Genomic DNA, 15,596 nt, shown 5'->3' with positions numbered 1-15,596 from the left:
TGACATTGCCCCCTAGTGTAGACTAGGGATGGTAAATATTGGTTAATTTAATAGTCAAGTAACCTCACGAATTCTTATAGACAAAACAACAAATGATCTGGTAGGACTTTATAGACTAACAAAACATGTAGATGGAATGAAGAGCTTTTGTGAGGGGAGGGATAGCTCAGTGGTTTGAGCATTGGCCTGCTAAACCCAGGGTTGTGAGTTCAATCCTTGCGGAGGCTATTTAGGGATTTGGGGCAAAAATTCATCCGGGATGGTACTTGGTCCTGCTGAGAAGGCAGGGGACTGGACTCAATGACCTTTCAAGGTCCCTTCCAGTTCTAGGAGATAGGCAATTGCCATTTAAAAAAAAGCCCACTTCCTCAGGTGACCAGAGTTATCTTATCGGTTAGTTGACTATTCTATAGTCCCCAGGGACAGCAGCCAGTGCACTCCAGCCCCACTCCAAGGGAGCCCCCTGTCACTCTGCACTGCTGCTTCGACAGCAGCACAGGTTGCCAGCACAGCAGCACTGGTCTGCAAGGGGAGCCAATTTAAAACCAGCTCCCCTTGTGGGACCCGGTGCGAGCTAGAACTGAGTGGGGCTTCCTACCCATCCAGCTCCCAATACACTTTAAATGCAGAGATGCAGCAGGGACGCAGCAGGTGTAGGTCCTGGACCCAGTACAAGCTGGGCTGCTGGCCAGGCTGCTAAAAAAATTACTGGCAAGGACGGGGAGGGAAATGTATGTAGTCTATAGCATTAACTTTGGGTATGTCTCACTACCCCCCTAGTTCGAACTAGGGGGGTAATGTAGTCATTCAGAGTTGCAAATGAAGCCCAGGATTTGAATTTCCCGGGCTTCATTTGCATGATGCCGGCTGGCGCCATTTTTAAATGCCGGCTAGTTCAGACCCCGTGCCGCGCGGCTACATGCGGCACAGACTAGCTAGTTCGGATTAGGCTTCCTATTCCGAACTAGTTCCACAAGGCGTACAGCTAGTTCGGAATAGGAAGCCTAATCCAAACTAGTTAGTCCGGGCCGCGTGTAGCCGCGCGGCACGGGGTCTGAACTAGCCGGCATTTAAAAATGGCGCCGGCCGGCATCATGCAAATGAAGCCCGGGAAATTCAAATCCTGGGCTTCATTTGCAACTCTGAATGACTACATTACCCCCCTAGTTCGAACTAGGGGGGTAGTGTAGACATACCCTTACTGATTAACCATGCTTATTAATTGACTGCACTATTACATCCCCAGTGTAGACCTGGCCTAGTAGTGGGATGCCTGTTCCTAGGACGACAGGCATTTGGGTCTGGCTCATACATATCTTATGAGAAAACTAAAGTATCAGGCAACCTTGCTACGTAGCTGTGCTGCTCTCCAGGCCAGCCTATGTGCATCAGTTCCCAGAAAGATGCCTAAATAATTGTTGGATATGCAAGGTTCAATAGGTAACTAATTGCACAGTATCAAGAAGTGGGGAGGGAGAACACACAGGTGATTCCTCGGTACAACAAAGCCTATGCTGCTTGAGAGGTACGTGCCTATCTCTCTTGGTGAAAGAACTGTGTGGCATTTTAAAAGTGTCCGATGACAATGCAAAACGTAGAAAGAGTATTGTCATTCACCAGTGTCCCCTCTGGCTGATTTAATGTGTAATGTTCTGATCAGTCCTTCTGGCCTATAGGGATGATGGCTGCAATGCTGGGTTTTAAGAGCAGAAATCAGGCACTCAGTTCTCATAGTGATGGCAGACAGGAAATCCCCAAACACCACACAAGCACTTTTTAAAAGGTATTTGTGACCAATACAGCTCTTATTTTAGCCAGACTCCGAGCCCAGGATGTGCGACCCAAGTCTGTTCTCTCTCTGTTTCCAGATCGGTGCGTCTCTGTTTGCCAGTAACATCGGCAGCGGGCACTTCGTGGGGTTGGCAGGAACGGGAGCGGCTGCAGGAATCGCCATTGGCGGATTCGAATGGAATGTAAGTGGCGCACGTTTCAGCAAACATTGTAACTCAAGGATACCTGAAGCAATCAGACAGGCCACTCTGTCTGAAATTCCGGCTCACTTGAGTGCGGTCAGAGCCCTCACCCAGCGCTGCCTCCCCGAGAGCTGGCATCTGGCAGCAACTCCCACGGCAAGAACAGTGTTGGTTCCCATCCCCCCGGCCTCTCTCAGCACTCCCACCCTCAGGACGGTCAATGGGCTAGGAAACCAGTTTCCCACAGAGGTGTCCCCCCTCAATACATTGAATTCCCCCACTCTGTCCTTGTCCTTTAATTGCTTGATTGTGTTTCAAATAGTTATAAGCAACATCTCCAGATACCAGGCCGAACGGGCAGCTTTTCTGATCTCATCAGTAGCTTGTTTTGGAGGGTGGAGCTGGGGGGAGGGGAATATTTTGTTTCCCTCCAGGCAGTGAGGAAATTGGGATTGCCTGCACCTTTCCGCCCCGCCCACTTGTCTTCTCATTCCCCGCTCAGTAAGAGACATCAGCCCGGAAATGCAGAAGCTGTCTCCTAATCCACCCTCAGTGCTGTATTTCCTAGGGTTGTTACAGATCGTGTAATCGGATAGTCGTGTAGCCACATGAAATCTTAGCAGTTACACGACTATTCGATAATCCCTGGGGGGCGGAGCCAGTAGCCTGTGCGCTCCCGGCACCACTCCCGGGAAGCCCCCTGCCACCTTGTGCTGATGCTTTTCTATCAGAGGCAGCAGTGCCGGGGGGCAGGCAGCAGCCAGTCCACCAGGGAAGCCAGTTTAAAAACAGCCCTTCATGGTGCTGCCTGTGATACAAGGGCAGCAGCATGGAGTGGCAGCAGGCTCACCACGGACAGACACTGCTCAGTGGGATGGGGACCATGCCTCTGTCCAGGGGGAGCCCGGGCCGCTGCAGACAGAGGCTGCTTCATGGCAGCCTCCCATGTCTCACTTCCTTGCGCTGCTGCGGGGGGCACCATGGAGCTAGTGCTGCAGGGAGGGGACCAGCTTTTAAGACAGCTTCCGCCAGCACCGGGTCCTGCCTGCCACCCACCCCCGGTGCCTCTGTAGGAGTCAGTGGCGGGGGGCAGGCAGGCAGGTCCACAGAGATGGTACACAGAGAGCCTGCTTGAAAGCTGGCTCCCCACATGTATTGGCTCCAGCCTGCCCCTCTCACCTCCATGCTGGGGGCAGGCAGATCCTTTGCTCTTGAGAAGCCTGCTTAAAGCCAGCTCCTTACAGGCACTGGCTTCTATTCCCCCTTCTTGCCGCCCCGATACAGGGGTCAGAAAGGGAGAGGAAGTGAGTGTAGTTGAGAAGATTAACTGATAAGCCCAGGGTTGTTGGTTAATCATGTAGTTGACTACACATTGACATCCCTAGTATTTCCCCTTTCAGCTCAAATGGTCAGAAGGTGCTGTTTGCATCACATGTTACTGCTGCCCTGAACAATATTAGCTTCCCCACCATCAGTACTCCTTAGCCACGAGGAGGTCAATTCCTGGTGGCATGGAGGAGAAAACTGCTGTTTATCTGATGGTGCAGGATGACATCGTGAGAAAACAGTCTCAGAGGAGTAACTGTGTAAGTCTGAGAGGGTATGTCTACACTACAGCGCTATTTCAAATTAACTTAATTCAAAATAGTTAATTCGAATTAAGCTCATTCAAAATAATGCATTGATACACAAAAACTATTTCGAAATAGCACCTCCCCACTGAGTGGACCCTGAACGGAAGTTAACGCTGGCTGGACCCAGTGCTGGCAGAGCATCAGGTTAGGACTTAGTGTGTGGGGCTGCTGCCTGAGGCTAACTGAGCTCTGTGCTTAAAGGGACCCTACCCCCACCCCAGACAGACAGTTCTCAGGGTTCCCCGCTTGCTTGTCTGCTGCAATGAGGGAGAGCAAAGCAGTCCTGTCTTGGAGTGCCCTGAGCGCCCGCACTCGGGACACCACAGCGCTAAGCCACATGGAGCCAGAGCGGCCTCTCTGCACACTGGTGCATCTCGTGGGGTCGTTGCCATCAGCCCAACTACACTTGCTGCAGGCTGCCATCCGGGGGTCCATCAGGGGGCTGTCAGGATCCAGGCAGCCCTGCGTGAGAGCATCCACCCCGAGGAGCCCTCAGGGCCTCCCTAGTCTTCCTCACCAGGGGCTCGTGGCCCATTCCTCCCTCACGTCCTTCCACTTACCCCCCCCAACCCCCCTTCCTGATGTCAAATAAAAGACACGTATGTTCAAAAATACAAACTGGGTTTATTGAACAAAACTGGGGGCAGATGAACCTCTGGGGAGACTGGGAAAAGGAGGTGGGAGAGGGGAAGAGAGAGGGTGCAAGTGGGGAGGGGGAAACCTGGGACAAGGGAGCTGGAAGGGGGAAGCAAGGGGAAGAAGGGGGAGGGGAAGCTCAGGGATCAGGGTTGGGGGGTTCGCCAGACCAACTTGATTTTCATGCAAACCTGCTCCTGGGTTCGCCTGTGGCCTTTGGTGTCCAGGCTGGCAGCTATCCTGCCATAGACGGATGAATTCCTCCATCTAGTGTGGAGATCATGGACATTGGGGGCATCCCCCCCAAGCCTGAATAAGGTCCATGATCTCCACCATGGACCAGGAAGGAGCTCACCTTCTCCAGCCCCTGCCAGGCTTCTGGGAGCTGGCAGACTGCTCCTGGGGAGCGGTGGCGGGCTGGCTGCCAGTGGCTTGCTGGCTCATGTTTTGGGACCGCTGGGTCAGGGGCCCTGGTGGCCACTGCTGGCTCTGGTCTGGCAGGCTTGGAGCTGGCACAGGCACTGTGGCCAGGGTCTCCCCCTTTAAAATCTCCGGGCTGGGGGAGAGGAGAGTTATTTTCCTGGTTGTGCTCAGAGTGGCCATCAGGGCTCCCTGGGAAGGGCTGGAGGCCCCCTATTTCAAAATAAGTGTCTACACAGCACTTCATTCGAAATAGCTATTTTGAATTTGGTGTTACTCCTTTTAGAATGAGGTTTACCAAATTTGAATTAAGCGCTCTGCTATTTCAAATTAATTTTGAAATAGCGGTTTGCATGTATTGATGCTATTAATGTTAATTCGAAATAACAGCTGTTATTCTGAATTTACTTTGCAGTGTAGACATACCCTAACTGTGAAATCTACACTGCAGGGCTTAACTTGAAATAAACTATGCAAATTGAGCTATGTGAATTAGCTTATTTTGAAATAGCTTATTTTGAGTTTTGGTGCTGTCTACAGAGCATTTATTTCAAGGTAGAGTTCTCTTCCTCTGACTTCCCTTACTCCTTGTACAAGGAGGATTACAGGAGTCAGAGTAGGAAGTCCTCCAGCTTGATGGTGTTTTGACACTATTTCAAAATAATTGCAGGCTGTGTAGACATGGATTAAATTATTTCAGAATACTGTTGCTGTGTAGATATAGCCCTTGTGGTCACGAAAGCATGTGAATTAATTGAGATCCTTGAGATCTGGTTCTTTCTCTTGGATCCTCAGCCTCTGGAACTCCTATCTGTTGCACTTCACAAAGGAGTTTATGCAATGCCACAAAAGACCTTAGAGCTGTGCTCTTTGGTGTTTCCCTGTAATCTGGTTTGATGCATCAAGGGGACCGTATTACTCTTAAGTTATTTTTAATAGAAGTGTGATAGGTATAAAATGAAGCCTGGGTTGTGCCCATGAAAACTCATGATACCATCTACATGTTTTGTTAGTCCATAGAGTGCTACCAGATTATTTGTTGTTTTTTAAGTTTTTCCTGTTACAGACAAACTCGGCTACCCCTCTCAACCTGCGTAGACTGGAACTTCTTTGTATAAGGAGAAGGGAATAGATCCGTGGTCACCAATTGGTCGATCACAATTGACTGGTTGATCGCAAGGGCTCGACCAGTCGATCGTGAGGCGTTTGAGGTTCCCCCATTTTCCCCCACTCCTAAGAAGCCCCACTACCTACCTCCAGCGAAAATAGAGGTAGTGCCGGCTTCCTGTGGGGTAGTGCAGCTGCGTGCCACTTCCGGGGGCTCCAGAAGTTCACTGGCTGCTCCCCTCCCTCAGGTCTGTGGTGTGCCAGAACTTGCAGGGGAGGGATCCCCAGAGGAGGCACATGCTGGGACTTCACTGCACTGCGGGAGGGGGATTTGGCCCCAGAGGAGGTACACACGGGGGGTTTCCCTCCTTGCGATGGGGGTGTGTGTGTGGGAGGGAGTTCTGGGAGGAGGCTGGTGCAGGGGACTCCCTGCCCCCACTGGCATCCTGTCCCCTGCTGCAGAATCCTGTCCTCTCCTCCCCAGCACCCTGTCCCCTCTCCCTGTGCCCTGCTGCAGAACCCTGCCCCCACCCAGCACCCTGTCCCCTCTCCCCTGTGCCCTGCTGCAGAACCCTGCCCCCACCCAGCACCCTATCCCCTCTCCCTGTGCCCTGCTGCAGAACCCTGCCCCCACCCAGCACCCTGTCCCCTCTCCCCTGTGCCCTGCTGCAGAACCCTGCCCCCACCCAGCACCCTGTCCCCTCTCCCCTGTGCCCTGATGCAGAACCCTGCCCCCACCCAGCACCCTGTCCCCTCTCCCCTGTGCCCTGCTGCAGAACCCTGCCCCCACCCAGCACCCTGTCCCCTCTCCCTGTGCCCTGCTGCAGAACCCTGCCCCCACCCAGCACCCTGTCCCCTCTCCCCTGTGCCCTGCTGCAGAACCCTGCCCCCACCCAGCACCCTGTCCCCTCTCCCCTGTGCCCTGCTGCAGAACCCTGCCCCCACCCAGCACCCTGTCCCCTCTCCCCTGTGCCCTGCTGCAGAACCCTGCCCCCACCCAGCACCCTGTCCCCTCTCCCTGTGCCCTGCTGCAGAACCCTGCCCCCACCCAGCACCCTGTCCCCTCTCCCCTGTGCCCTGCTGCAGAACCCTGCCCCCACCCAGCACTCTGTCCCCTGCACCAGCACCCACTAGCACCCTTCCCCAGTAGCATGTCCCCTGCTCCCACCAGCACAGTTGGGGCCACATTAATGAGGCTTGGGGTGTTTTGGGGAGAAGGGTTTTTTTGCATCTCCCTTGTGTGGCCCCAACTGACTTTTCTGTGGGTCAGTGACCCCCTGACTCAAAACAGGTTCCCTTCTCATAAATAAAGACAATGCTGAAACTTTTTGTGTTAACACATTATAACACTCCTGCACCACCACCACCCCCTAGATCTGAGCCTAACGTGTCCTGAGCCCTTCACATACCTCAACCCAAATTCCTGCACCCTCAAATCCACAAGCCTGTGGCTTGCTTAGTATCCCAACCCTCCATCTGACCCCAACACTGCCCAGCCTGGAGCCCCCTCTCCGAGCCAGCATCCCCTTCTCCACCTCCTCCTGCATCCAAATTCCCTCCCAGAACTAGCACCTCTCACCCCTTCCCACACCCAAATCCCTCATTCCCACCCCAGAGCCCACACATCCTGTCTCAACCCAGTGAGGGTACGGCTAGACTGCAGGAGTTTTTCAGGATTCCAAAGAGATCCTGGAAAAACTCTTCTGCATCCAGGGATGCATTTGTTATTCTGCTTTTTTCCGTAGAAGAGCAAACATGCTTTTTCTGTAACCCCTATATTCCTTGTTCCACGAGGAATAAGGGGGCTTCCAAAAAAAGGAGATTTTCTAACACTTGGTCCAGTCTAGACAGGCAAAATGTTGGAAAAACCTCTTCCTACAGAAGAATTGGAAAAACAAAGCGGCAGTGTAGAGTGTATAGGGGCTGGGGATAGCAAGTGATGGAGAAGAGGAGAATAGAGAGGGCAGGGCTTCAGGGAAGGGGTGGGATCTTGGGGGAAGGATGGGGCGGTAGATCTTTGCTTGTTCTGAGATTTAAAAAGTGATCTTGGGTGTAAAAAGGTTGGAGACCACTGGACAAGATGCTCATTAGAGAGAGGCACACACTGGAATCAGTTCGTTTAAACTGTCACTTTGATTAGTTTCTAATGCTGCTCCTGGAACAAATCCATACTAAGGACACTTAGAACTTCATGACATATGAAGGGACAGAACCCAGATCCTCTTTCAAGATCTTCTGCCGTGTAAACTAAAGGGCTCTCCATTAGCTGTTAGCAGTATGCAGCCTAAGGGTACGTCTAGACTACATGCCTCTGCTGACAGAGGCATGTAGATTAGGCTACCGGACACAGTAAAATGAAGCGTCGATTTAAATAATTGCCACTTCATTTAAATTTACATGGCTGCCGCGCTGAGCCGACAAACAGCTGATCAGCTGTTTGTCGGCTCAGCGCGATAGTCTGGATGCTCCCCTGCCGACATCAAAGGTATTTGTCGACCACCCAGGTATGCCATGTAAATTTAAGTGAAGCGGCGATTATTTAAATCGCTGCTTCATTTTACTATGTCCGGTAGCCTAATCTACATGCCTCTGTCACCAGAGGCATGTAGTCTAGATGTACCCTAAGACACACAATTAAGAGGCTTGGGTTCCGTCCAGTAGAGCACAGTGTTATACACGCATGCACATGCACACAGCTAGTTAGCTCATTCCAATACAAACAACCAATTGGAAGTGTTAAATATGCTAATATACATGGGGGAAATGTGGCTTTTGGAGTCATACTGACCCTCTTAACAAAGGGACTGTGTCTAGACTGGCAAGTTTAGACTGGAAAAATTTGCCAGCTGTCTACACTGGCCGCTTGAATTTCCGTAAGAACACTGACAATCTCATGTAAGAAATCAGTGTGTCTTGCGGAAATACTATGCTGCTCCCGTTTGAGCAAAACTCCTTTTGCACAAAAGCTTTTGTGCAAAAGGTCCAGTGTAGACAGCTCAGATGTGTTTTGTGCAAAAAAGCCCCGATGGTGAAAATGGCAATTTGGGCTTTTTTGCGCAAAAGCGCGTCTAGATTGGCACGGACGCTTTTCTGCAAAAAGTGCTTTTGCGGAAAAGTGTCCGTGCCAATCTAGACGTGCTTTTCCGCAAATGCTTTTAACGGAACACTTTTCTGTTAAAAGCATTTGCAGAAAATCATGCTAGTCGAGACGTAGCCAATAACCCAATTCTGCTCCCACTTACCTCTGGCTTTGTGTCAATGTAATTCAGTTGCTGTTAGTGGAGTTACTCTTGATTCAATGGGTGTAAATGAGAGCAGAATGGTACTCAGTATCTCTGGCATAGCCCGTGCTTAATCTATGAGCAGAACTTCAGAGAGGCAATAAAGAAATAGTGTGTAGACGAGAGATCTAGACCAGAAGCCAGGTCAGTGGGCTAGTCCGTTGGGTGACATGGGTATGGAAGTAGGTTCTGCTCTCCAGCGCCTTTGGAGGAGCAGAACTAGTCAGATGCGAGACTTGCACATAACACACGTGAATTTCTTAATGGGATGTTTCTTGTGCCGGTGGCTGCCTGGAGACTGCAGTGAGGGGCTAATAAAGGGGGCTGAACATGGCATCCCTAGACTTTCTTAACATGTCCCAGTGATTGCTGCAGTGAACCAGGAGGGGTCCAGATTTACTGCTGCGGTGTCCTCACAGGTCCCTGGCTCCACGGATGATGATAACCAGAAGGCTGCTTGTGTGCGTGCTCAGTGATGTGGGTCGTGTCAACTTGTGCACTTAGTGTCCACAGCAGACCCCAAGAGACCCCCCAGAGACCACAAACCGGATAAGGATGGAAGGTGTCCAGGCAGGTTTATTGCAGAGCGAAGCACAGTCATAGCTGTCAGTAGACTCTACTGAACCACTGCGCGTATGCAATTCGTAACAAGGGATTGACTCACTCACTGGAAAATGCCAATGCCCTCTAGATCATTCACAGAATGTCCCCCCAAGACAACACCTTATATATGGGTACAAACAAGTTACACTTCACTGCTGATGTGTCAGGTTGTCACCCTCTGATGCTTCTTAGATACCACCCATCACCTTGCACCTCGTGGTTTGATTAGATCATCTCTATCCATCATGTTGTCATTTTAGACCCTTTCCTGCCCCTATGTCTGTGTCTGTGGGGCGTGTGAGTATCAATAATTTTTTAATGAGCTGCTGGTATCATGTGCTTTCAAGTTATGACCAGAACCAATGACTGTTATACTGTCAGTACCTAGTACTAATGACTGTTCTGCACCTGGTCCCATTACCAATTAGAGTTTTGCACTCTCAGCCCTGTGTGTGCCAAGTTCTGTGAGCTGCCTCTTGCTCTCACCTTAGCTTTGCTTTATGTTAGCCAAGTGTTTTCCATTGTGAACTAGGCCTCAGGCCTCAGACCAGGCCTGTGCTACATGGGCTTTTGATTTAGACCTTCATCTTACCACAACAGCAATGGCAAATCTGCCAGTGCAGAGAGGTTTCTGGGGGCTTCTGGTGTTTAAACCATCGTGTTCTGTAGACCTGCTCTGGGTAAGACTAACGAAACAGTGGTTTAAGCACCTGCTCCCCGAGTACGCTATTGCTCTGGGAGTTGCTATTATTAGTGGAAATGCGGTGGGACAGTGCAACAGAAGGAAATTTTAAGACCAGCGTTAGACACGCTACAAATGTATTTTCCCATGGACAGACATGAGAAAAATACTGTCGTAATCTCCTTTTTGATATGCCAGTAAGTCTGCTGCAGTGGAGGACTCTTCCTCGGGGGCTTTCATCGGGGTGAAGTTCTAGCCCTATTGAAATCAAAGACAAAACTTCCATTGACTTCAGCAAGGCTGGGATTTCATCTCTGGAGTTCCAACTGCAAAATGCCCGACAAGGAGGAAGAATGAGGTCGGGGCACCTGCAACGGGAATTGTTTATTTTTCACTGCAGCTTGTTACGTGGCCTGGGAAAGTGCTACTGAAAGGACAAGAAGCTAACCCAGTGGTTCTTTCCTTGGTTACAGGCTCTGGTCATTTTGTTTGTTCTTGGCTGGTTGTTCGTTCCCATCTATATCAGAGCTGGGGTGAGTACAAACATTGGGTTTTGCCTTTTATTGTTCCCAGTTTTGATCTTTCTGTTTCATCCTGCTGTGTGTGTGGATCTCAGACCACCACCAAACCATTCTCCATGGGAGGAGAGACCTGAATCGGACAGGGACTCTACATAAGTTGTGTCTGTATGTGTTTAAACAAGGAGGTCTCTGCATCTGTGAGATCCCAAATGAGGAGCATTTGACAGACTGTCTTTCTGGGATTCATGAAGGTGCCTGACCCTGGCCGTTTGCAGTTCTAGTGCACATATCAGTGTGATCTCTGGATGAAAAGACCCTCTGCCCTTATGGTAGCTGTGTCTGTTGCTCGTGGTATGAATTCTTCTCCCGCTCCCTCTGCAGGTGGTGACGATGCCAGAGTATCTCAAGAAGCGGTTTGGCGGCCGACGGATTCAGATGTATCTCTCAGTCCTTTCTCTGCTCCTCTATATTTTCACCAAGATCTCGGTGAGTTAAGCTTTTCCAATTCCTCTGTTCTAAGTGAAGTTTCTACCCATGTTACTATTTTACACTCGTATGAAATCTCTCTCCGTGTGCGGTTCTCATGTCTCTCTTTTGGTGTCTGGACTCAATTTAGATAGGTAAAAATCTATCTCCATGTGGTCACTCTTCCTTTCAGCAGTGCTGGCCATCCAAATCAGCTCAGCAGCTCTAAGCACGTCTGGCCTGTTGGATTATACCAGGGGACTCTGTCTCTAGATGGTGGCTATGATCCAGCTTTCTTTTTCCTGGATTTTGTTTCCATATGTGCTCGCCTCTGGAACAGGTCAGGCTGGTTGGAGCCTTGTACTATGTACACTATGCTCCATCTCAGACATCGTTGACAGAAACTGAAGAGAGGGTCCCAAACTATTAGAATTTAAGTACCTGGTTCTCTGCCTTTGTCCTTCAAGGATAACTACTCCTGCTTCTTACCCAGGAACATTCACCTGAGCAGGGGCGGATAGAGAGGAGGGCGAGCGGGGCGGCCGCCCCGGTCCCTGCGCTTCAAGAAGCCCCGCGCATGCGCTGTGCAAAGGGGGGCCCTGTGAAATTGTGCTGCCCTGAGCCCCACAAAATAGTCATCTGCCCCTGCACCTGAGTCCATTTCTGGCATTTAGTTTTGGAGCCTTCTGTCTAAGGTCTCCCATTCTGGCTCCCGGGCCAAATTCTCCTGATACTGCAGGGTCTGAGTAACTCTCTTTGGGCACGTCTAGACTACATCCCTCTGTCGAAAGAGGGATAGAAATGAACCGATCAAAAGTGCAAATGAAGCACAGATTTAAATATCCTGCACTTAATTTGCATATTTGCGTCCTATTGCTGTTTCAAAAAAGGGTATTTTGAAAGTGAAACCGCAGTCTAGACGTGGTTCTTTCGAAAAAAACACCCCATTTTTCAAAAGAACCCGTACTCCTCATTTTTTCAGGAGTATAGGTTCTTTCGAAAGAGGGGTTTTTCCCCTGAAAGAACCATGTCTAGACTACGGTTTCACTTTTGAAATACCTTTTTTCGGAACAGTAATAGGACGCAAATATGCAAATTAAGTGCAGGATATTTAAATCCATGCTTCATTTGCATTTTTGATCGGGATATAGTCTACATATAGCCTTTGTCTCCAGGGTGAGAAAAGGGATGCTGGGCTTTCAAGGAATGGATTTTAGTTCTTACTTTCTCACAGATTCTTTCATCAGTATCCACAGATGAATGTGAAATCTGTTAGTACTAATGAAGCACAAGGGAGAAAAAAGGAGAGGAAAGCAGATGAGAAGAGACAGAGAGGGTATCAGGAAAAAAGGAGTGGGAAGAGCAAGGAGAGGTAGGGAAGGAAGAGGAAAGAGCCTGTCTGTAGATCAGTTTGAGCTATGAAGTGTGGTTAACAAGGACATTGCTCTAGCAAAGGGTGTTTTTATATTTCTGCCCCTTTTGAAATTATTGTGTTTCCATCCAAGTCCACAGGTCAGGCAGACCTGGGTCTGTCATTTTTCCTGCAGTTGCCATGGAAGGTTGCTCTTTGCCCTCTGCATAGGAGCTAAGTGATAATAGATCAGCGTAACCTAAAAGAGCTGGGCTTTTGCTTCATTCTCATGCTCTTGCAACAACTGGTATTTCCAAATTAAATAGGCTAGAGTTTTCATTTCATTAAAATATAACAATAGAAATTACTAGCACGTAGATATTTAAATTGTTTATAGACTGAAAATGTGTTCGAGTGTGTCCTACTTTCATAACCTATTTTAAGTTTGTTTTATGCCTGTGATTTTATGCTAATGAAGTTGTAACTGAAATGAAAACAAGAGGCTTATACAATGGGAATGTATGAGGAGATATGACTCACCTTGCAGGTACATAACCATAATCACAGTGTGATATTAACATATTTTGGGGGAATGTCTAAGACATTCTAAAACACAATGGACAAAATGAAATGACTGGTTAAAACACGTTGTTAAGCAGGATCAAACTCGAATGTACGGTATAACGGAATCTGACATTTGTCTTCGGTTTGATACTCATAGATATAAAACTAAATGGTGTAAAAGGAAAGAAGAAGTAGTAATGGGTAGAATTGTAAAATTAGTTGGACCAGTGGAACAACTGACAAGACACTGGACCCTTGATTAGTGAATTGCCTCTCTGTATTGTGCTGATTAATCCAAGATGTCTAATCTTTGATTAATAAACCAATTGAGCTGACTATTTGATGTCTCATTTAATTTATGATCAAACAGAAGCCATTATAGTTTGGCACCCCAGAAGACATCAGCAGTGGTGTCATTTTGGGCCAATCAACTCTGGGTTGTGGCTTACCTACCAGTAAAGCAGTGCCAGTGCAGAAATTTTAACTCTTAACTACTTATAGGCCTATGTGCATCTGGAAACACACCTAGCATTCCTCTCAGCAGGGTGCCTTCTGGGAGCGGGAAATCAATTAATTATTAGGACATAACACATTGTTGATAATGAAAGATTAAATCTGTGACACGTCAGAGCACTGGAGTACAAATTAAAATATCAGCTGGCAGTCATTACTTCTTTATGAAGGTCTTCCCCATATTTCAGAATATGGGATAGTTCACTCGTATTAGATCTAATTTAAGTAACTGACCCCCGGATGTATGTAGGTAAGATGACATATATGTTAGAGCCATGGAAAATCTACTGATGGTGTAACCTTTAGAAAATGAGGGAACAGAATAAGAAATTGAAACATCAGATGGAAAAACAAGCATCATATGTCCTTAAGTTGGAAAAGCCTAAAAGGGAAGTGCAGATGTGACAGGGAGGAGGAAGATAGAGAAAAGAGAGAAGCCAGCAATAGTGTGGCAGGCAGATAGCCTGAAAAGTGCCTTCACAGTGACTGAAGAACAGCTTAGCATAGCATATCCAGGCACTCTGATTGATCCTAATAAGTGTAGACAAGAACAATAGGGTCCACAAGAATAGCTTTGGGTATTAAGAAGGCAAATGGCAGCAGCTGGTCATGGAGGTTAACCCTCTGTATCTCTTTTTCTGGGACTACCTGAGGAGGAGGATTGGAAGGTTATTACCAGGGATGTGACTGGGAATATGATGACCCATGGTTAGAAAGGGAATCCCTAAGGGTATGTCTACACATTAAGGTTAATTCGAAATAACAGCCATTATTTTGAATTAACTTTACTAGCATCTACACAGCCAAACTGCTATTTCGGAATAAATTGGAAATAGTGGAGCACTTATTTTGAATTTGGTAAACCTCAGTCCATGAGGAATAACGCCAAATTCGAAATAGCTAATTCAAAATAAGTGCTGTGTAGACACTTATATTGAAATAGGGAGCGTCCAGCCTTCCCAGCCATGGTGGCCACTCCAGCCTCAAACAAGAACAATCCTCTCTCTCCCCTCCCTCCCCGGAGCCCTTAAAGGGGTTGACCCTGGCCACAGTGCCTGTGCCCAGAGCCAGCAGTCACTGCCCCTGACCCAGTGGCCCCAAAACATGAGCCAGAAAGCCACTGGTGCCAGCTCTCCACTGCTCCCCAGGGGCAGTCTGCCAGCTCCCAGGAGCCTGACAGGGTCTGGAAAGGTGGGCGCCTTCCTGGTCCAGGGTGGAGTTCAGGGTGGTCCTTACTTAGGTTTGGGGGGAGGGATGCCCCCTACATCCATGATCTCCGCACTAGACAGAGGAATGCGGCCGTCTAGGGCAGGATAGCTGCCAGCCTGGCCACCAAAGGCCACATGGGAACCCAGGAGCAGGTTCACATGAAAATCAAGTTGGTCCGGTGAGACCCCCAACCCTGATCCCTGAGCTTCCCCTCCCCCTTCTTCCCCTTGCTTCCCCCTTCCACCTCCCTTGTCCCAGGTTTCCCCCTCCCTTCTCCCACCCTCTCTCTTCCCCTCTCCCACCTCCTTTCTCCAGTCTCACCAGATTCATTTCCCCCGCCCCCAGTTTTGTTAAATAAAGAGAATTTGTGTTCATGAAAATGCATGTATTTTATTTGACATCAGGAAGGGGGGCTAAGGAGGGGTAAGTGGAAGGACATGAGGGAGGAATGAGGCACAAGCCTCCAGTGGGGCAGACCAGAGAGGTCCTTAGTGCTCCTCAGGGGGGAAGCTCTCCTGCAGGGCCTCCTGGATACTGACAGCCCCCTGATGGACCTCCCGGATGGCAGCCTGCAGAAAGTACAGCCTGGCTCAAAGCAACATGTCCAAGAGAAGCACCAGAGTGCCCAGGGGCAGCT

General features: G+C 49.2%; 1 protein-coding gene across 2 annotated transcripts in view; it reads left to right on the top strand.

The window, feature by feature from the left end:
* LOC102461558 (sodium/glucose cotransporter 1-like) overlaps window positions 1-15,596 on the top strand; it is a 56,843-nt gene that overhangs the window by 12,268 nt on the left and 28,979 nt on the right. Inside the window, exons 3-5 of one of the 2 annotated variants that reach the window (XM_006125425.5) lie at window positions 1,869-1,973; window positions 10,810-10,869; window positions 11,239-11,343. In XM_006125425.5, the coding sequence (XP_006125487.2) occupies window positions 1,869-1,973; window positions 10,810-10,869; window positions 11,239-11,343 (270 nt within the window). The remainder of the gene's footprint in view (window positions 1-1,868; window positions 1,974-10,809; window positions 10,870-11,238; window positions 11,344-15,596) is intronic. The other variant, XM_089775200.1, reaches the window with a different exon arrangement.

This window comes from Pelodiscus sinensis, chromosome Z (genome assembly GCF_052426305.1).
Source record: "Pelodiscus sinensis isolate ZL-2025 chromosome Z, ASM5242630v1, whole genome shotgun sequence".
NCBI classification, from domain to species: Eukaryota; Metazoa; Chordata; order Testudines; family Trionychidae; genus Pelodiscus; species Pelodiscus sinensis.
This window is presented reverse-complemented; position numbering and strand designations above follow the sequence as displayed.